We start from the raw sequence: 22,326 nt of genomic DNA on the forward strand, positions 1-22,326 counted from the left end.
TGTATGCGCATTCATGGGCATCATGGGGAAGTGGGTGGAGCAGTGCCCTGCGTAAACAGAATAGAGAGAAAGAGACTTGCGGCAGAGGCAATGATGTATGCTTGGTTGGAGAGGTTAATAAAATTGAAGCTCTGTTATCATGAATAAGAAGGAGCTATAAAAGAGAATGTGTGTTGTGAATCTTCTTGGCGAGAAGTACTAAACAGCCTGGTGAGCGCACCCATGGGAGGGGTTTTGATTTTCGACAGCCCTCCCCATCACTCTGCACCGCACGGCAAAATGGACCCACGTTCTCTTTGAATTGGACTGAGACAAAGATATGAGACCTCCGTTCAGAGTGCTGGAAAATGAGAATTAGGGTGAGGCTATTTTGTTCAGAACCAGCAGTTCAAAAGGATAGCTCCTGTTGCCCCATGCAGCCCTTGGAAAGCCACCATTCCCTTATAGCCAAAGAAGCAAATAGAAAGGAACCCATATCACGACTCCCCAGAAATCAATATCATATTTGGTGTAGAGTGCTGTAAATACAGCCTAGATAACTCCAAGGGATTCATGAAAAGCGAACAGTATCTCAAGGACCAACTCCCAATCTACAGTTCTTAGGAAACTTGATTTCAAGAAATCCAGCCCCTTGCCTTCCTGTCTATGTCTTGCATACAATACATTTCTCTCAAATGTCCACTTGTTATTTGTAGATTGACTCATATGGTTTAGTGTTGAAATGACATGATGTCTGACCAGTTTCCTGTTGCTGGAAAGCAAGGCAAGTGAAAGGGAGGGAGAATGGTGTGGTCTTTGCAAGCGCAGGCATGGCAGCTGTTCATTTTTCGCCTGACTAGCTTTGAGAAAACCCGCTTACCTTGCTGATGATAAATGCCTCACTACTCTCGCCTGTCTCTTCCAACATTTAAAAGATGACAGTTGCACCCCAACCTCAGGCCTTTAACTTCAGCCTGTCCCTTCACCTTGTGGTCAGCAGCAGTTACTTTAACAACAGGTTCACTATGCTAAAAGCCTACTTAGTCATATGTGTGGTTATGACTTAATGCTCAGGTTTACTGACAGATGAGACCTTCATGACATTGAAATATCTGGTAGATTATCAGAGAGCTTTTGTTGAGCAATAGAAGAATATCTTGTGATGGACCTTGAATTTGGATTACTTACATCTATCTGCCTTTTTAAACAACCAGAAAAATTGGGCACCATATATTACCAGTGTTTAGTTTGAGTCCGACCTAATTCTTAAGGCCCTAATCTTCTGCTCCTGACCAGGTTCTACTCCTTCTTTTTTTACCTGCAAACCAGAAGTCCACCAACTTTTTTCCACTCTCTCTTCCCTATGTTCAAGGTTTTCATCATTCTCGCCCTGCTTGCTGTACCTTTCATCCTCCAATACTCTCTTATTCAAACTTATCAGGTGTCTCCTTCTCCCCTTTCCACCATCAGTCACTCAGGTGCTGGGGTAGGAGATTAATGACATCCAAGTTATTGTCTGATTCTCTATTATCAAAACTGAACTGTTCCAGTTGACTGTATTTTATCTTTAGGGGCCCAAGAGATGGCAGCTAGAATTTGAATGGGTGTATTATCAGAGAATAAAATACATTTCAGTGCTGAGAAATAATGCTAGATGGAGTGGCCATGCCTATAAACAATATGTTGTTATACGTCATGTGAAAAAAGAGAATTTATTTTCCACAAGTCTCAATCTCAGAACACCACTACTGAAAACATCCATCTATCCATTTTTTACAGCTTGTTCTTATTAGTGTCATGAGTGATCTGAAGCCGATCCCAGCTGATTGCTCAACAGCCAATATTGTGTGAAATGTTGTTGAGTCTGAATTTTACACTCATATTCAAATTTAGGAACAGTTTGAAGTTGTCAGTTAATTTTTTTTAGACGCACAAGAAAACACACACAAGCACGGGAGAACATGCAAACTCCACACAGGAGTTGGTACAGTAGTAAACAACAGGGATCTCGTTTGATGTGTGTCCTGTTTCTGAGATGCACAAAAATAACCAGGCATACATGAAGCCACAGTAAAGGATATTGCATGGTAAAGAACCGCCCTATATGTGTGTGTGCGTGTGCGTGTGTGTGTGTGTGTGTGTGTGTGTGAGCAAAAGCAATCAATAACAGGAAAATATAGTACAAATTGTACAAATTCACACTGTAATTTGTATTGGTAGAATCAATATTAGGAGGACTGGTTTTGAGTTGACATGAAGACAACAATTCGTACAGGTTTGGATTCATTTATCTAACAAGGAAAAGACAAAGAACAATTTTTTGCATGAGTGCAAAACAAAAACCTGTCATGAAATGCACATGTTTATAAAAGAGTGACCTTAAGAGAGGGTGACAAGTTGGCGTCAGCGTGAGCTGGATTCATCTTAGCAGCGACTTTCTATATGTGCATAGGTACCACAGTTTGACCTTTGCTCCTAGGTTACAATGTGTCTTGTGAAACAGCAACTTCGGGTTGCACTTGATGATCCCCCAATTCTCATGCTGTGTTTTCGTGCATTGATATTAGACCTTTGGCGTCATTACAGAGGTGTTTGCATCTCAAAGGAGACAGCCAAGGTTCAAACATTTGTTTAGGTGGCTGCCACTTACACTGTTTATCAAGTCCCTGACCAGAACAGATGTAAAAATAAAAACATGGATAATGACAATAAAAAGATTTCGAGAGGGGTTTGAGCAGCAAGCAAAAATCAGGAGCAGGCAAAGTAAGAAGAGGAATAAATAGGACATTAAAATCAAAACAAATTGAGAAAGTGCAAAAACTGTGTGGAAAGCGTAAGAGCCTCGGGCAGTGAGGCACCAGCCCAAGTATCACTGTCAATTAACTCTGCGACCTAGTAAAAATGTTCAGTCAATTTCAGACTATTAATGATGTGCACCATCAGTTCCAACTCACTTGGCTTGACACTAGTCTGAATCACATTATCGTGCCCCCCACAGTGCATGTTTAACCACAGAAGAAGCTGCATGCTAAAGAACAACTGTTCTAATCACTTTGTAAAAATTGGGGGAAATTATTGACTTGGCTCTTTGTAATAACTGAAAATATAAGCAGATACTGATTTGCAATTTTTCACCAATTACTACCAAGGACTTCAAGAGGTGAGCCATAGCTTTTTAGGCAAGTTAGCTAAGTGTTAAAAGTCTTCTGTGGGTTTGTTCGTTTTATTGAAATTGTTATTCTTTATCTGATTAAATGTTTTGTTTCTATTATCTTAGTAACTATCATGGAGCTCTTTGGAGTTGATTGCTCTTGTGCCAGATGGAGCTTGAAGTTTGTAAAGTGAACCTAGCCTATAATACAGCAATTCTGTTGTATTACCCAGCCTTAACATCCCATTGACGCTGTGGAGCGGTGAACGCTGAAGGATGGAAAAACTGGCATTGTTTCATTAGACAGGGACATTGCCAAAAATACATCACTCTGAGGATAGTGCACTCTTCTCCCATTCATTCCGTTCTGATTAAGCCCTGGGACCTGCCTTAATAATCAATTTCCTCTCATTAGTCCAAGTGTAATTGGCGTCCTCGTTATGCACCAAATAAAATGTGTCAATATCTCGTCTAGTTAACCATTCAATTGATGGTGTGTGATAATAAGGTCCAGTCAGTAATGATTAACAATGAATGAATAGAAAACGATCAACTCTGCGGCTAGAGGAAAACTTCGGTCATGCATTGAAAGCATAGCTGTAGTTATTACACCTTGAAACAGCAGCTTCAATATTACACCAAAACAGACATCCCCTATCAAGCTACGCTGCTCTTTGAGACAAGTTCTTTTGGCAGTGTTCACATGTTTTTATGCTGTCAGCTTCTGAATATGGGAGGAAATGGGAAGCAGAGTCAAGGCTGTAGCAGATGAAAGCTCCTGTTCAGTCTGTCACTTGGGGCCTGTTTTCAATCACCTTTCTCAGTGTTGATGTGTGGAATGACGGGTTCTCAATCTTCTCCAGTTATCCCTGCGCATGTGTTGCCCAGTGCCATCCAAATAAATGAGACAGAATTTTGACACCCAAAAATAAAATCTTATTTTGTAATTTGAAAAATGTATCCAGAAAAAGATTTGGGTGCAAGGTGTACTTTGTTTAAATGGCAGCTCTGGCAAGATGTGTCACCTTGCTCCCTATAGCCCTAACGAGGATTTTCTTTGACACTGCACTGTCACCGTGGCAGCACAGAGGGAGGTGACGCATGCTTGTGTGGTGTGTCAAAGGAAGCGGACATGGTGTTGATGACTGTTCACTCAGCTTCTGAAGTAAAAATGTGGGTTTCATTCCCTGCACCAAGGAGGTTATACACACCTGGGTTTAGGCTTGTTCTCTTATGTATGTATATGATGGACCCAGATTGTTTTTTTTAATGTTGAATGGATATTTTTCCTTTTTTTTAAATACTCTGTAAAATGAATGGAAGTGCTGGTTAGAACATTAGCCTCACAGTTCTTGGGTCCGGGGTTCATATCTGGCCCTGCCTGTGTGGAGTTTGAATGTTCTCCCCATGTCTGCATGTTTTTTTTCCAGGCACCCCAGTTTCCTCTTACATCCCAAAAACATGCATTAATTGGGGAATATAAATTGCTCTTAGGTGTGGTTGTTAGTGCAAATACGCATTTGTTTCCATGTGTCCTGCGATTGGCTGGCAACCAGTTCAGGTTGTACCCTGCCACTGGCCCAAATTTAACTGGGATAGGCTCCAGCACTTCTGCCACCCTTGTGAGGATACGTGGCTTAGAAAATCGATGGATGGATGGATGGATGGATGGATGGATGGATGGATGGATGGATGGATGGATGGATGGATGGATGGATGCAAGGTCATGACATAGAATGTGGTGGACTATACTGAGTGTTGGATGTTCAATCTGCACATACTGCAATTTGGTGTCAGGCCGCTTCTAAAATAGGACTTGTGAACAGAGGCAATCATCCCAGATCTGTTTGGAAACGCTATAATTTTGTGGCTGTGCAAGATATGGATACAAATAGAGTGCCCAGAAAAAGTAAAGGTAAATCTTTTCTTTCGCTGAGTGAACATTATTTCCCATCCCTACCATAACCAAGTATTTAATTAGTCTTGAGCAAGTGGTAATGCAAGTTGTAGAAAGCAGATTATTAGTAATTAATTATGTAGAAAGACATATTTGTTTTCTGATCTATAAATGTTGTGAGCTTTATCTGACGTTTCAGATCACTTCTAACCATGTAGCGTGTCGTGACTGATTCGATACGGTATCTTAGTTTGATGGCAGACAAGACTTGATCCTCAATTACAAATACACTGACTGATATCTTCTGCCTCCTTTTTTAAAAATCTGTCAACTGCTTCACAGGCACTAAATCCCTCCACAAGACAAGACTTGTTCAAATGAAAATAGGGCATTAGAGCAGCAACACCGTAGGAAGGAATTACAGATTTAAAATATACCAAAATCAGACGTCCCTATTCATTGTCAAGACAAATTGAAGACAAGCTTTGCTCCTCTTAGGTAAATTATTGTCTTTTCCTTGCTGTACAAATGAAGTAATCCTGCCATCAGACAAATTGGGTTTAAAGGATGAATGTGAGCTCAATGTTAACATAAAAAAGTGAAAGACTTAAATACATGTTAAGAATGTTAACCCTCAAAAACGCATTAAAACGAATGAAAAATTACAATTACCTGAGAAATTATGTGGAATCCTGAAATATTAGAGTTCCCAAAGATTGAACGTTGCATCTGACAAACATTCTAGCTTCTTCAATGCAGTGATTTTGGGGAGTTACACTGGACACCATTGAGTCCAGGACCGCCCCTGGATGGATGAACAGATGGATAGAAGAAAGAAAGAACCCCAACCCTAACCTACCTAACCCTAAGAAAGAGAGAAAGAAATAAAAAGAAAGAAAAGGTTCAGAAGTTCTTAATGGCCAGCAAACAAACTGCATCTCTTTATATAACAGTTTTACTATTTGTTTTTTGTTACCGAGCATAGACGAAGGGCACTGTTTTCCAATACAAGCAGACACGATATATATCTTTAATAAGAATAAGTGGGTTAAAGTAAGTTATATGGATTTCTGGTTTTCCAATAAAGAAGGAAGATTAAAGAGGATACAGTATGTCAGCTGAATATGAAACAGATCCATCATTTTTTTGGTTTTATGCTCAGTTTCTCACTTCAGCCTCCCGCCCAACTGTAGCTGGGATTGGCTCCAGCATACCCTTGTGAGGATAAGCAGTTCAGCAAATGGATGGACGGATGTAAAATAATGCAATTTTGAACACTTTATGACACTCTATCTACTGTACGTCAAAGGGAAGATTGCTGAAGCATATTGAAATTTGGTACGTTGGTAAGGTGTGACACATTTTGACAAAATAGCGAACTTGTAACATCATTTCATGAGGAGTTCAAATACTTCTAGTAGAACAGCTCACTAAAACAAGACAGAATGCTGTGTTTATGAGCAGAGAGAGCTGATTATCATAGGAAATCTCATGGTACAAATCGGTCCGTAATAATATCATCCAAGTCGTGAATTCAATTCCCGGAATAAAATATAACCATCAATGTGATTTTTTTTCTGTTTTCATACTTTCAAAGCAGACTTTGAAAATCCATTTAAATTGAATATGATTCTTTTGAAGTAGGCACAGTATATGAAAGAGATAATATTCTCAGTGTGAGTTCAGAGTACTAGTTTCACTGTGCCCTTCTCTTTTGTTTTGGGCTTTTTACATTTTTTAACAGTTTAATCTTAATATGTTAGATAGCTGTGTAGAGAGTAATATACAAATAGGTGCATTCGAGTTTTGGCTTTCTTCACGGCAGTAAGCCATGGCGGAGAGGACAGAGCTGAAGGTCGACTCAGTCTGACTGCACGCCAGCTGTCAGAAGTGGACAGACAGCAGAATCACCTTAAACCTGAGTTGATTTCTCTGAGTGAGACAGAATGAAATTTCAGATATACATTGACCTCTCTTGATGGAAAGTGTTACCGCAGACCTGAAGATGGAGCAAAAGAAAGGGCTTATAGATAGCAAATGTCATTTTAGGGAGAGATGAGCAGTTCCGGGCTTCTTTCTTTTTCTTACTTGTGACATAGACTCTCAAGTCAGAATTCATTCTTTTTTTTTAATTGCTACATATTTGGTATGTTCTTCTTATTTATCACATAAACATATAAATACATTTACTGTATACATTTTAAGCACAGAATATAGGTAATAATAAGCAGCTTATCTCATGTTATTTCCTTTAAGTCATCATTTAACGAACTGCTGCAGCTGGAGAAATGATTTATTAACTGAAACATACTCCAAGAAATATGATGCTCTCCTACAGAAAAGCCGTTTGATAAAGTCTGCTTGCAGTCGAAACAATTTCAAGCCAACTTCACAGATAATTAGGCACTTTAGCCCGTGGGTTTGATTTGGAAATTAGCTGAGCTCACAGCAAAGGCACTCTTACCTCAGTAAGTTGGAGATACCAACGCAATGAGATGGTTTGGTTTTCAGAACCTAAACTTCAGTCCTTGAGGACCCTTTATCATACCCGCGTGTTATTGACTATATAAAATTAAATATACATAAATCACGAAACAAAGTGGTGCTACGTTAACAGCTACAGAGCTAAAAACTGAATAAAACACAAAATAGAGATAGCCTTTCACAACACATTATACGTGACAAAGATGGAACAGGAACGTGTTAGTAGTTTAGTTGGTACTGTTGGAATGACTAAGATTTGACCGACAACATTAAAACGGATCTTTCATTTAGTCTGCTTTGTCAGTTGCAAAAAGTACAGTAAAAATGTAACGGCAACCTTCATTGATCATTCCAATCCTGTACCTCGAGTTAAACTCTATCCCATTTCCATTAACATCTGCTGTGCAAAATGTGTTTATTTATTTTTTTGGGCGGTATCTATGAATGTTATTGATATTTATTAGACTGTTTTTTACTGGGTAGGCACAGTGAGCTGCTGGTTAGCACATCTGTTTTACTGTTCTGACGACCTGCGTTCAAATCCGGCCTTGCCTGTGTAGGGTTTGCATGTTCTTCCTACACTCCTGGCATTCTGATTTGGTTCAATATCCCAGAAACCTTCAAGGTAGGTTAATTGACAACTCTAAATTCCCCTTAGGGGTGAATGTGAGTCTGAATGTTTATTTGTTTGTATGTGACCTGCAATTGACTGGTGACTAGCTTAGGGAGTACCCCGCCTCTTGCCCCATGATAGCTGGGATAGGCACCAGCACATCCCCGACCCTGCTGAGGATAAGCTGAATGGAAAATGAATAAACGTGTGTGTTTGTTACTGAGCAGCCAAACGCACTTTTCCCCTGTGCTACCACTTTGTGCTGGCCTCAAAGAAATTACAAAACGGACAAATATTAGTGAATTATAATATTATTCACACTATTTACATTTTCTGTAATATTGAAAAACAGATTTCACACAACATTGCCTGTAAATACTTATTTATATGTTTTAACAGGGATACATTACTGTACCAACAGCTAAGACCACTTCAGGCTTTGTTTTTATCAACTACCTTTTTCATCACATTCATGTTAAAATGTTAATCAGTAAAGGATGATGGATACATTTTGCATGATTATATAAAATAACAAAAACTATTTTATCATAACATTGTTGTGAGACAAGAAAGAAAGTTTTTATGGATGGAGGCATAGAAACTTCAACATAGTAAATTTTTTTCTTACCGGTCCAGCGTGTACCCCACCTCCTGCCCGAAGATAGCGGGGATAGGCTCCAGCACTCCCATGACCTTTGTGAGGTTAAGCACCTCAGAAGATACATGGATGGATGAATTTAAGTTATAAAGCTTGTAGGTGAAACAATGCACGGGAATCAGTATGTGATAATCTCAAAACTTGTTCATTTGAAACCGTTATCAGGAATGTCCTGCACTGAAATGTATTTTGTGCAGCTAATTCCATAATCTAAACAAATAAACCAAAGTATTGAAAATGTAGGGTTTAGTAGCATTAAACCCACTAGTATATAGGTATCCAAGGGGGTTATACTGTATCTTTACCTCTGTTTTTGACTTAGTACGAGGTAATGAATCATATGGGTCGTCTGCTGTATCTATAAGCCCGGAATCATTTTCCGGAATTCCACTGTGTTGTAATATTCAGTTTTCTCAATAACTGCATGCAAATGTTATACGCAAGATGTTGATGTAGCCACAATTTCAAAGGTATTGATTGATAACTGCGTAATGTAATGAAGCAGAAATAAATGTCGCCAAAAAAAGAAGGGGGTGGGGTCATCTTCTTGTGCCTAATTCTTGCATTAGCTCTGTAATTTCATTAACAAAGCTTAAAAGGGAGAAGCAGAAGACCGTCAGGGCTAATTAAAAGATAAGGTGGAGAGAATGGCCTGCATGTCCTTGCTACACAAAGACATTTATCCTCTGTGGCGAGATCATACTGTAATATTCCCTCAAGTTAGCATGCTCATGTGCACATACATAAGATGCTCACAAAGACGTACTTAAGGGATGGCAGAGGTGCTCCTCCACCCGCTAATAGCGCCTCAGAGACTCGTGCAGTATAGAATGATGCGTTGCAGTCCTGTGGCGTTGCGCTGACGAGCTATCAAATATGGCTAAAACACAGTCATGGTCCTCATAAACAACTTATAATTGACTCCTGAAGTATTCATCTTTTTTGGCAATTGGGGAGAAGGAACTACACCATGGCAGAATGAATTTGTCTGTTTTGCAGAATAGCCAAGGAAATGGGTCTAGTCAACAATTCATGGTTTAAGTCTTGATTTGTTTGACTATTTACAACTATAACCTATATGTGCACTATCTCGAATAAATGAGTAGGATCCATTATTTCTGATGTGATTTTGTTGGCATCAGAAAAAGAAAGAAATGCTGATACACAAGTGTTTGCCCCGTTTTGCAGCTTTATTGCTACTAAAACAACTATGCCTATGGTTGTATAATGACTGCAGATGGGTAACATTTAACGAGCGACTGACACCCCTGATATTACGGCAGCTACTCCACCCTCCAGCTGCTAGGATAAGAAGCATTAACAAAAAACTGTGAAGATTAAAGGAGAATGGTGGATCAACTTCATCAGTTAATTAAATTCTATTGCAGCTTGATGAGCAATTAATCAAGATGCCGTGCAGAGTGTCAGGCTAGTTGCAATTGTCTGGGTGTGGTAGCTATGTGTGCACCACACAGTACACTCCCATGTGGCAGCACAAGCGACCAAGCCGAAAATTGCAGTAATTGCCATGGTTTAGAATGTATAAGCAGCTATCACTCACGCTGACTTTAGCCTATGACATATTAAAACTCCAGGATTGGATCCCCTCAACACATGAGATGACAGAACTTGCTTAAGTAGAACCAATCTTTATGAAAAGTTGTAATATTTTACATTCATAGAGAATATTCATTGCATACTGTTCGTGTACAGTATAGGTCTTTCTGGAAGGATATGCAGCAGCAGTTATTCCTAGTTTTGAATGAAGATGGAGTCTAAATACACATTATGGTTTACTGCGCTTGCATTGTGAAAATAGAAATAAATGTGGAGTCAATTCCCCTTATGCAAATAGAAAAGCTCCAACTCTTTCAGGAAGACTTTCAACTAGGTGTTGGAATGTGTCTGTGGGAAGTTTTGTGAGGTCAGAGGTCACCCAGTGGGTGGTACCTATTAAGTTTCTCATCCTGAAGCCCTTATCTATCATCTTAAAATCAGTCTTTCTATGGACATTGGGGCTGCAAACCTGAACAAGGCCACAAGAAGCATTAAAAGCAAACTGGAGGATTTTCATTGAGCTGGTCCCTGAAGACTAATGGTTTTGAAGAAGTTGAGTATTAAAGTGTCCAGATTTTGAAGCTCTAAAAATGCTCTCTTATCTCTTGCAGATACTTGTCTTAGACTAAAATTTATAAATCAGGATATGATGCACAGCACAGCTGCTGCTCTCAGGGACAGGGACTCTTCCTAAAGGATTTTAAGGGGAGCAAATCACTCAACCTGACGCAAATTAACTCATAGGGAAGGTTTTACTGCCACATCAATGTCTGAAAATCATCCTCTCACACATTTCACACACCCCGCAAGCATGACACGAGACGAACCTGCTGCATTAGTTTTAGTGGATTATTTTTCATTCAATAAGAGAGCATTGCATCAGGTCATGCAACCTGGACATGACAAAAGAATATACAAAAATAAACTATCGGTAATAATTTGGATTCTACCGCCAATCTTGCCTTTTTAGCTATTTGAACTTAAATAGAACCAGGATAAGGGGTTGGTGGAAAGCACTTGATTAGTTCATTTGAGAGAGTTATTGCGGGAGGCTGAGATTCAGAGCACTGTCGGTTGTGCTGACTGGATAATGACATGCAGACGGCCCCAGCCCGGCCATTGGGTTAGCTTCAAACCAGATGCTCATTTCATCAAATCTCCAAAGAGAAGTGAGTTTCATACACTAGCATGCACGCACATTGAAATTAATTAAACAGTACATGTTAACAACGTGGTGCATAAATTGTTAAAGGATCTGGCCTAATCTCGAGATCAGCGAGTTGAAGTTGAAACTGATTAATGTTGCTCTTCAATGTTAACAGTTACTTCAAGTATTATGTAACTTTTCACATCAAATCCAATATTTCTATCTATCTATCTATCTATCTATCTATCTATCTATCTATCTATCTATCTATCTATCTATATCTATCTATCTATCTATCTATCTATCTATCTATCTATCTATCTATCTATCTATCTATCTATCTATCTATCTATCTATGTGTGTATTGAGCAGAATCATTCTGTTGCTCAATACAATGATGGCATCAAAATGGGATTTCCAAACATTCAGAGAGAGATGACCACCTTTCATGCTCCTGGCGCCCAGCATAGCTGGGCGGGGCCAGGCAATCAGCACTCACATACCAGCACCTCATGAACCCTAATGACTCTCAGTACATATAGGACTCGGAGGACAACTAGTCCTCCGCCAGATCGTTGCCTTTGATGGCTCGTTCCCGCACTCCCGTTTGCCTGTCTTCTATCTTCTGTGTACTGACCCTCGCCTGTCCCCTGACCACCCTTGTAAGCCTGCCGCTACGGTTAGTACTTTTGTTCATTTGGGCTGTCTTGCTGGTAACCGACCCCGGAACAAATAAAGACCTCCTTTGTACTGCCTGCTCATCTTTAACCTTCTCAACAGTTGATCGAGGAAGTGTTGTCAAATGGCCTAGTGGACACTGTCAATCTTAATTTTCGTTATTAGAGAGGACATCATTAAGATTTCCCTAAACCCTACATTCTGTATTTTTGTGATGTTGTATACTAACCAAATTAAGTCATGTGTAAAAATGATGTCACATCAGCCATTTGCAGGAAAAAAAAAAACCCTTTCAAACCAGTTGTATTGTGGGTTCTTTTTGTTTCCAGGAAAGAGGAAACATTGCTGTTGTGTTTAATGTTGGAACAGACGACATTAACATAGAGGAAACGTCCAAGTTTGTAAACGATGGAAAGTACCATATAGTGAAGTTTACAAGGAGTGGGGGTAATGCCACTCTCCAGTTGGACGATCTGCCCATCATTGAGCGCTACCCCCAAGGTGAGTGACCCACTTTCCCTTGATAAGCATGCATTTGCTGGTAAAAGTTAATTTATTAAAAATAAGATCACACAAATAATTCCAACTGCACTTATGATTGTGTAATGTTGTTGATTATTCTCTTTCCAGCAGCTGTGTAGAATAATACCAGTGTATTTCATTATATTGTACATATGAATGTTTTTTAATTTCTTTTTTTTAAATCAAATACAACTTTTATTAACTGGGAAGCCACTCACACTGTTTACAGTTACATGCTACATTTAGCGTTACCAAGTTTAAAGTAAAACACTAAACTTAAACAAAATTGAATTACATGTATATCATTTAGATGCTGATCCTGTTGTGTTAGATGACGTTGACATATTAAGAATGTATTCCTTGGCTAAAGAAGGACTTAGCAACACTGGTATTTTTCTGTAAAATATGTACATGTCGGTAACGTGACTGTATTTACTGAAAAAGTAAACATCACCGTTTATATGACGGTATTATCTGAAGTGCACAATGCTTTGACAAAAGCTACTGTGGATAAATATGTAGTAAAAATCTGAGTGTGTTTCAACACAGATACATCCTAATCATCAACTTCAAACTATTAACCAGAAAAGGACTACCCAGCTGCAAATCAACATATGTTTGAATATGAGAGTGGATTAAATAACGTCTGGGCAGTAGGACCTTTTTTTTTTTTTTTTTTTTTTTTTTAAATGTTTACTGACCTTTTTAGCAATTATTGAGGCATCCATCCAAAAGCAAGATGGTCAAATGAGCTCAAGTCTTCCTGCTAGCCTTGGGTAAAACATGGACAATAATACTTTTGACATGTTGCATGCAGACTTGGGGAAAAGCACGGCAGGGTTAAAAGTCAATCCTCGAAAAGCAAACTTTGTACAGGCAAGCTGCTGAAAGCAACTTTGTTTGCCTGTTTTGTTACTCAGGAGTGAGCTATTTGACAAGCTTGGCTCATTATAACATTAGCTTGGCTCATTATAAAATTAGCTCTGTGTCTAATGATATCCAGGATGTCGTTGTTTTTTTTTTAATGCTGTTATTTTCCATTACTTACTTTTTTAAGGACCAAAAAAATACAAAGAAAAAACATTCCGAATTCTGAACTACACAGCCTCTGGGGTTATCAAGTTTAGAGGTTACATCGTTGATCAAATTCAATGTCATTTAAAGAGAAATGCATATTGCTAGCTATATACATGTGTCAAATCACATGTCACCGATAATTCATTTGAAGCAGGTTCGACCGAGGTTCATTTCAGACTAATTACATCTCCTCACAATTGCTGTACAATTCCCCCCCTTCACCTCCAGCACACAAAGCCATTATTCACTCAGCTCGCCTTTAGTTTGACAAGTACCCATGTAAGCCTCTAATGCACTCATAAAAGTTGCCCTTAGCCTCAGAGCTGCTAACAGATCAACAGCGACTATAATAGAGCAAAGCAGACGGCAAAAATGATGGTTGAAAGGTCCAAGAGACAGAAAGGTGCAGATTGCATCACAGGGGGCAATCATTGTGAGAGCAAGAAAATAATTGTCCCACCAAGACTTATATTGCTGTCATCGTATAATCTCATTAAAAAGCCTCGTCCTTCATACTTAAGAGGGCCCATTAAAAATCTTTAGCACAATTATTCTAATCTAAAATTCAAAGCTCACGCACGGACACATAACTCCCCTTCTGTTTGCTGTACTTCCTGCTTTTATTCCCGCTCTGCTTCACACTGTGCACAAAAGGCTGGGTTGCAACAAAAACAAGAAAGGGGGAAATGGGGGCTTCTTCTCCAGAGTATTGGCCATGAAAGTAATACCAACACAATGGTGTTGCCAGGCCCACAGGGCACCATGCAGCATCCTATTACGGTACCCAATGAGCATGCACACAAAGATAGTACAGAAGTCCCAGCCGGGCCTTGTCCTTTTTACTGTTATCAGTACACAGTGCACTTACATGACTTCCCTTGCATTATCTTCCCCCGTCTTTCTGTACTTTTTACCTCAACCTGACCACCCCTGCCCCCTCTGTCCATCTCACCCACTGTCTCCCACCCCCACTCTGCAGTGAGGCGTCTGATTTGTAAGATGCAGTGTGGGTTTGAGGTGGGGGTTGGCTTTTTTTCCTCAAAGGTTCTTAAATGTACTGTTTTCTTTCTTTTTTTTAAGCGTCTCTCCTGTTCACGAAGCTGCTCAGGCTTCATGTAGCAAGTTTAAAATGCAGACACCATCGGCAAAAAAATGGGAAGTATATAATCAAAATAAAAGTGAGATTGGTCTAGCTTTGCCTCTTTTAAAATATTCTTATTTCATTCATAGAGGAAGTGTTGCAGCGTTTGTACAGTACTGACCACTTTGTCACAAAAGACAAACAGAAACAAATCAGAACAAATCAGATCATTTGGGACGGCTCAGCTGCAACTCTGCTGTCTGGAAAAGTAGATAAGCTCGGCCATCTCATACGAAACCAAATCACCACTAGGCAATAATCACGGCTCCTCTTGGTGGCCCGATGAATGGACTCTCCTGCACCCGAGCGGATGGCATTGTTTAAGTGCCACAGTGGGGATCAATATGTAATCGTAATGCGATTATCTTCTCTTTTAATTGACCCCAGTATGAGAATGACCACATTTGACATCCAACCAAATTGTGAAAGTGCAGAAAAGAGGACCTTTTTGCGACATTTTGGCAGAGTGATTGTCTGTGGGCATTGAAAGTAAAGGGAGTCCGTCCATGTGTTATTGTTTCTGGATGTGGATGGCTGTTTGGGTTCTTCAATATTTGGTTAATTGTTTTTTATTATTATTTTCTATCCCCGTGTAATTAAAAATAATAATTGCACATTCTCACTACTAAAAAATATTACAGCATACTGCGTCGTTGTCTCATGTTACAGTATCAATACACCGACATCAGAAATCAATATTGTGATTGTCCACCAAAATGACTTACGAATATGAGGATTATATGGATAAATTAATGTTGTGTGTTCATCAGTGATTCAAACCAACTAAGCTTTATCATGAAAATTTGAATATAGGTGCTTAGCTTTTAATACAATATTTTTGTGACAAACGTGTTATTGTACCTTTGGTCCCTAATCACCATTGTCCATATTTTTCGTGTTTTTTTTTTCTTTTTTTTGGTGGGGGGCGGGGCATTCAATTATTTGGTCCCGAATCCAAATTCACCTTGACTACTACCCACAAGATCATATTAGATTTTCTACTAAAAAATATATATATATCCCACATTAGTATTTAAGGGACATGATGGGCATTTTCTCTCAAATGTTGTATAAGCTATAATGAGGTGTACCAATAAAAAAAAAAACTCATCACATTCTGCAGCCATATTTAATGAACTCAATAGACAGGTTTTAAAGCTGCTAATCTTTTGTAGTCATTCAAGCTGATGTGATGAAAAATGTCTCTCTGTATGTTTTTTTTTTTTTTAAACTACCAAGAAGACCTTCTTTTCCTTAGGTCTCTGTGTTCCTGTCTGCTCAGAGGCCATTCTCCTCCAAAGCATTGTTAGCTACCTGATCTTTAATCTGCACAGAGTGAATTAATATAGTTGATGGAACAAACATTGTCAATCTGCAAGAAGAATGATAGCGGACTGAATTCAATCTCTGCTGACAATAGCAGAGGGGAAAGCATTCACTCTTTAGATCTGTAAGGTTATTGGCCGTGACAAAAGGTTGATGCAGAGTTTGTCCTCATTTATGCCGGCGGTCCTCCAAAGTAAAAGCTGAAGTTGCTGTAGGACATTGCTTTTCCATTCGCGGCGCTTCTTTGACTTATTTATTGAATGATATCGTTAAACCTCTGCTCTATCAGTCCCCACACAAACTTGTGACTGTCAACTGTCATTGTAGCTTTTGTCAAATCCATTTTATTGAGGAACATAACTGCGTATGTGATATACAGTATATCTACATTGTTTTCTCTGACTGTATAGTTTTATGTTTCACTGTATTACATGTTATAAATCTATTTTTTGTTAACTAGGCTATTTACTGCGGGATTGGTATTTATAATGTGCTAAATTTATCTTTCATTTTAAACTGACAACTAACTAAATTTAAGTGATGTTTATCTTGAAAATGTATGTGCATAACTAGCAAAACACATTTTAAAATGTTCAGAATGAAAATACAAATGGGTTGCAGATAAGACTTGACAATGAAACTTGTAATGTGCTTTGTTTGATAACATAGCTTTATCAATCTAAAGGATGAAATCATTTAATTATAATTAACGTAGTCCTAATTTGTTGGCTAAAATAAATTAAAATGTTTGTTTAAATAATGGTTCATTAAATATCTGTTTAAATACACAAAACATTTTCAATATAAGACATGTAACTGTGCAGTTGTTTAGCTATACCACTCTGAACATTTAACCTTTGACCTTACAGATTGTAACCACTGAAATGTCTCTTTAAACTTTAAAGGCAACAATGATAACGAACGCCTGGCGATTGCTAGACAGCGAATCCCATTCCGACTTGGTCGAGTAGTTGACGAATGGCTACTCGACAAAGGTAAAATCACTGATTAAAATTTCAAATAGAATAATTTGATCATAACTAAGTTGTTGCAATATTTTGTAAACACTAAACATAAAATAAAACATGAATAAAATAAATGATTTGAATAGTTAATATAATGTTACTGTTCAATAATGCATTTATGTTTTTAGTCAGCTGTTTTAATACGTGTGTGAAATTATGGTTAAAGGGACTATAAATATGGATTTAAATCTCAACATTTTTAAAATTTCTATAAATTATGTTAGAATTTTGCTGTAAACCGCTAAACAATAGATATAAATGTAACATTCAGAATTGTCTTGGTTACTTTTTAGTTTTATGAGAAACATTTTTTAAAATATATTTTGACGGATTTGTGCCTTTTCATATTTTTCTGATTAAACTGCAAGAAATTATAAAAATCAAGAACAATGTGAATTGGCGCCAGAATTTTGGAGTCCCTTTAACATATTGTGTTAAGATGTATAGGGAATTACATTATATCAATGAACTGTAACATTACAACAAACTGAGTGCATGCTTTGATTTTACAATGTAATAACAAATTCATGTTTTTTCACATAAAATGTGAAATTACCCTTTTTATATTGATTTTAACATTTTTTATCATTTTGCTCTAATCAACCATAATATCACATTTTTCTTGCTTTCCCCTTTTTATTTACTATTGTGATTTCATTTGATGATTCCGTTCTCTTTTCTTTGATCGCATTTGCTAAAAGGAGTCTGGATGCCTCCTGCTAGAATGTTACAGCATGACTTTGATTTTCCATCCTTGCTGCTGTGTTCCAAGATTTTAAATTTTAAAACTTGATCTTAAAACCTGCTTATAGAAACAAATATGAACGTATTATTGGTTTCTATAAATATTGTACATGTATGTGTGTACATTACATATATATATATACTTTAATGACTGAATTATTATAAGAACTACTTAAACCTCTAGATTTTATTTTTTATGAGACTGCCCTTTTAGCAAAGCTGCTTTTGTTTTATTTATTTTTTAATTTGTATTTTTTTTTTTTTTGTTCATAAACCAGGCATGTCATCATATTAACTGCAATAAATTGCCAGGGTTTGCTTCTACAACCCGTAATTTATTGGTCCCATGACCCACTGGGCGAGTAATTTCTTTTTGTGTCTTTTTTTTTTCTGTGTACTTAAAATGTCTACAATCCAACAGATTCGTATATGTAACATTGTTTCCCCACAGGACGGCAACTTACTATCTTCAACAGCCAAACTACTATACAAATTGGTGGCTGGGAGCGAGACCGGACTCGATCCTTTCAGGGACAGCTTTCAGGCCTCTACTATAATGGCCTGAAAGTGTTCAACATGGCCGCAGAGGGGGACCCCAACATTAAAATCCAGGGCAGCGTGCGGCTTGTAGGGGAGTCGCCTTCCTCTATAACCCCACAGTCAAGCACGACAGCCAATCGGTCTGAAACTTCTACGACCATTATGGAACTCACCACCACCACCGCATCTAATCGACGAGCCAAACAGACAACACCACGAGAGCCTCAACAGGTAAAATGGCCTGTGAATTGAATTCTGTATTGTGAGATGACCATGAAAATACCATATTTCCGCAAATAGCGCCTTCCACTTAAAAGACACAAGCACCTTTCCCCAAGGGGAGACCTCTGTTGTTCCCTCATTCCATAAACACTATTGCAACATAAACTACTGAGCCCATTTAAACTGGCTTACCCAAGCCTAAACAAATATCCTAATTTGCCTAAGCAAGGCACCAGAACCTACCAAGCCAAATGCCAAGGCATCTCAGATCTTATATGGACAAATCATTATTGTTCTTTTGTCAGAAAAAATACATCTTTTCGTGTAAGGCATACTGTGGCCATTGGAGGAGGAAATAATGTCTATGCCTCTACTTCAAATACGACTTCTTTGGCCTCGCTGTCCTTAGCATGAGGTACAGTATTCACTAGTTTCATCACCATAGGCAGCACCACTGGTGGTAGGCCCAAAAAACGGATATCGATATACTATTGTGGCTTTGGTTAATTGCAAGACAGATAGGATTTTGGAGAAGGATTCAGGAAGTAAAGGACAGCAAGTCACCTCTACGTAGCAGTGCGGGAGTCTATGGTCAGTAACATAATTTTGCATGAATTAATTACATTAATATGATTTAGAAAAGAAATGCTACAATATATACTAAAAAGACTTGAGTTGATCCACTTGACCAAAAAGGGTGTTCTGTTATGAAGGCAGCGAGATGAATGAGGCATACAAAAAATATGTGCACTGGCAGATGTCATTGTCTGTGGTTTGATTCCACCTGACTATCATTCCACCGAGAGCTCCTGCAGTGGGACGTTTCAGTCTCAGGACATTGCATTGTGTCTAGCTTCAGTTAAAAGAGATGCATTCATGGTCATTACCCTTGAACGAGTCTCATTTTTAGCATTGTTCATTTTATCTTCTCTCGGATGGCCATTTCAATTTTGAGAGGTTTCTTTCTTAAAGAAGCTTTACATTATACTTTTTTTTTTTTTTTTAGCATGACTGGCTCTAGTTGAACCCCAACAGATATGTCATATGCCATCATATTGCCATTTTGTTTATATCATAGGTCATACTGCTTACCTTACAATGTTGTACCTAATTTTTTTAGCTTTTCTATGCTCCTGTCACACAACATTCGTTCTCTCGAGGTGCGTACATATTGGCAACACATCTAACAATGCTTCAGAGGAATTACTTTGGATTATCCGTTATACATTTCTAAAATTAAAGTCATAACTCCTCAAACTGATATTAGGTTCAACCTTGGATAATTACTTCAAGGAAGCTTTTACCAGTAAAATTTAGGATACCCTTATTCTATATTTTATCCTTAGAGTCAGTGTTTGAGATTCACATTATAGCATCATTGCTAAAATAATCCAGTCCCCATAAAATGTTCTTGAAGTGCCCATTTGGTATTTTTCTTTTATTATTATTATTGAATTCAATGGGCTCAACTCATGGGAAAGATTACATTCAGATTGTTCTTTTTCAGCCCCTTATGTACACTTATGTATGCAGTCAATGGATAAAAACCATGGCGGCTACACCAATGGTCACCTTGGTAACGCTTCCTCTAGAATTGTCCTACTTTTCGTCATTTTCGTTTATCTTGGACGACATTATGTGACCTGCAGTGGTTACAAGAGGGAAGACTTGCTAAGCATTGGGGAATACCCTCCAGACCTTTTCTGCCAGCTTTCACGATCATCTAAGTTTTTTGTTTTTGTTGCCACAGAACAATTCACAGTGAACAAAAAAATTAACAACAATAAAAATGGGAGCGCGGTTTTATGTAATGGCGTCATTGAGTGCTCTTGACAGTGATTGCTCTTCATCCCTGAGATGAAGGATAGTCGTAGCCTCAACAGAAGTCTCATGGATAGACAAGATTTAACATACTGCAAGACTTTTGTTTTGTTGTCTCACGCTGCCAAATGTGATATCATTTGTTTAAAATCTTTTGCTCTGGATGCTCTTGCAACTGCAGTATGTCGCTCCCAACCTATATCATCTATGTACTACTTCTGTGATGCTATAGCTACCGTATTTACTTTCAGGCGCCACTCTGACTGTCTTTGTCCTGAATTGGATCATTGTTTTATAAATTAAAGCTGCAATCTTCGATTTAACACTAATCCTGCATGTGGTGGTATTAAGACCTGAGCTTTATCTGGGGCTGGAATCACTCCTCTGGCAACTAAATTTATGCAGTGTAGGTTCTTCAACTGAAGCTTGAGATGATAAAACCCGCAGATTATTTGGTCTCGATTTTGCTCGAGATCATATCGGCCTTTACACTTGTAGACTGACTACTGGCTATGCTGTTGTCAATTTGAAGTGAAATCTTAAGTATGCATTGAAAATATTTCAAGAATTGTTCACAATGCATTCATAGCAATATGAGCAGGGACCATTGCGTGATTCCACCACCTTTTTTACAGGCTTATATTGGTAAAATGTCTTAAGAACTGTGCGATCTGTACTGGGGAGCTGAAACACTTTACTAGGAAGCTCACTGAAGGTGGGAAAAACAGTTCCCAGTACCTTATATGAGCTGGTTCAACGAAGCAGAAGCCAGATGGTTAAAAACCCTGATTTTATTGTTACTGTATGCATAATGACTAAAGAACAGTTTGAGGGTGGAAAACCAATGTGACAGATAAAAAATTTTTGTAATGTCTTCCAGACTAGCATATACAGTAGGTATCAAATCAAACTGAATTGATCACACAGTTAAACAGTACAGTGCTCAGTGAAATGCTTTGAGAGCTCCTGAGTCATAAGTGAACCAACACACCAATGAGGCTGATATTCAGCCAATATTAAAATACTGTAATTTGTGTATTTTTCATCCACAGGCTGAAGTGGTGTATTTACTGTATTTTTGTATTCTCTTTTAAAGTGAAAGGAGGTTTCTGTACGCTACATTTCAACAAAAAGTCAAGTTGCTTAGTAACAGTCATCCTGGAGTCAAATGTATTTGATTGACAGGTACAGACTGAGTTAGTCAAATGGGAACATCCATATGCAAGTCAGAGCTGCAATCTTGTTGCCCGGTATTTGTTTGCTTCGGGTTATATGATTCATTTCCAAGTAGTGGCAGTTGCAACCGCTATTTTTTAGCTGCAGATCAGTTTAGTTTCAAACATTTTGGGTTTTTTTTGTGTGTTTTTTCTAGGCATAGTGTATAAAACCCAGTGAAATATATATTTTTTGCCATTTCAACCTTGACCATCCTTAAAACTCATTCAAATTTTACCAATCAGTTCAAAGTTAAGGAAAAAACTTTTGGTACACTTCCCAATGTCTTTTGTATGATAGTAATAATACGTATTTGACCCTCAGCCATAGCATGAGTTGTAGTAGGTAATACTGCATTGGTATGCCTGAGGCCTGGTCACACCTTTTGCCCATTCAAGGCCAACAGATGGCAGGGGAGCTGCGAATGGCCCCTGGCCTGCAGCATTCACCCCTTGTGACAGACTATATCCATCATCTTGGTGTCACCAGAGGCAGTTATGGAAACTAGCCTTTAATATTATGCTGTACA

The 22,326-nt window shown here is 38.3% G+C and overlaps 1 protein-coding gene across 11 annotated transcripts in view; it reads left to right on the forward strand.

The window, feature by feature from the left end:
- Positions 1–22,326, forward strand: part of LOC133509912 (neurexin-1a-like) — a 211,969-nt gene that overhangs the window by 164,271 nt on the left and 25,372 nt on the right. For 7 of the 11 annotated variants that reach the window (XM_061837396.1, XM_061837397.1, XM_061837394.1 and 4 more), the window contains 3 exons: positions 12,494–12,665; positions 17,136–17,225; positions 18,451–18,770. In XM_061837396.1, the coding sequence (XP_061693380.1) occupies positions 12,494–12,665; positions 17,136–17,225; positions 18,451–18,770 (582 nt within the window). The remainder of the gene's footprint in view (positions 1–12,493; positions 12,666–17,135; positions 17,226–18,450; positions 18,771–22,326) is intronic. The other 4 variants (XM_061837402.1, XM_061837401.1, XM_061837403.1 and 1 more) reach the window with 1 other exon arrangement.

Source organism: Syngnathoides biaculeatus, chromosome 12 (genome assembly GCF_019802595.1).
Source record: "Syngnathoides biaculeatus isolate LvHL_M chromosome 12, ASM1980259v1, whole genome shotgun sequence".
In the NCBI taxonomy this organism is placed as follows: Eukaryota; Metazoa; Chordata; class Actinopteri; order Syngnathiformes; family Syngnathidae; genus Syngnathoides; species Syngnathoides biaculeatus.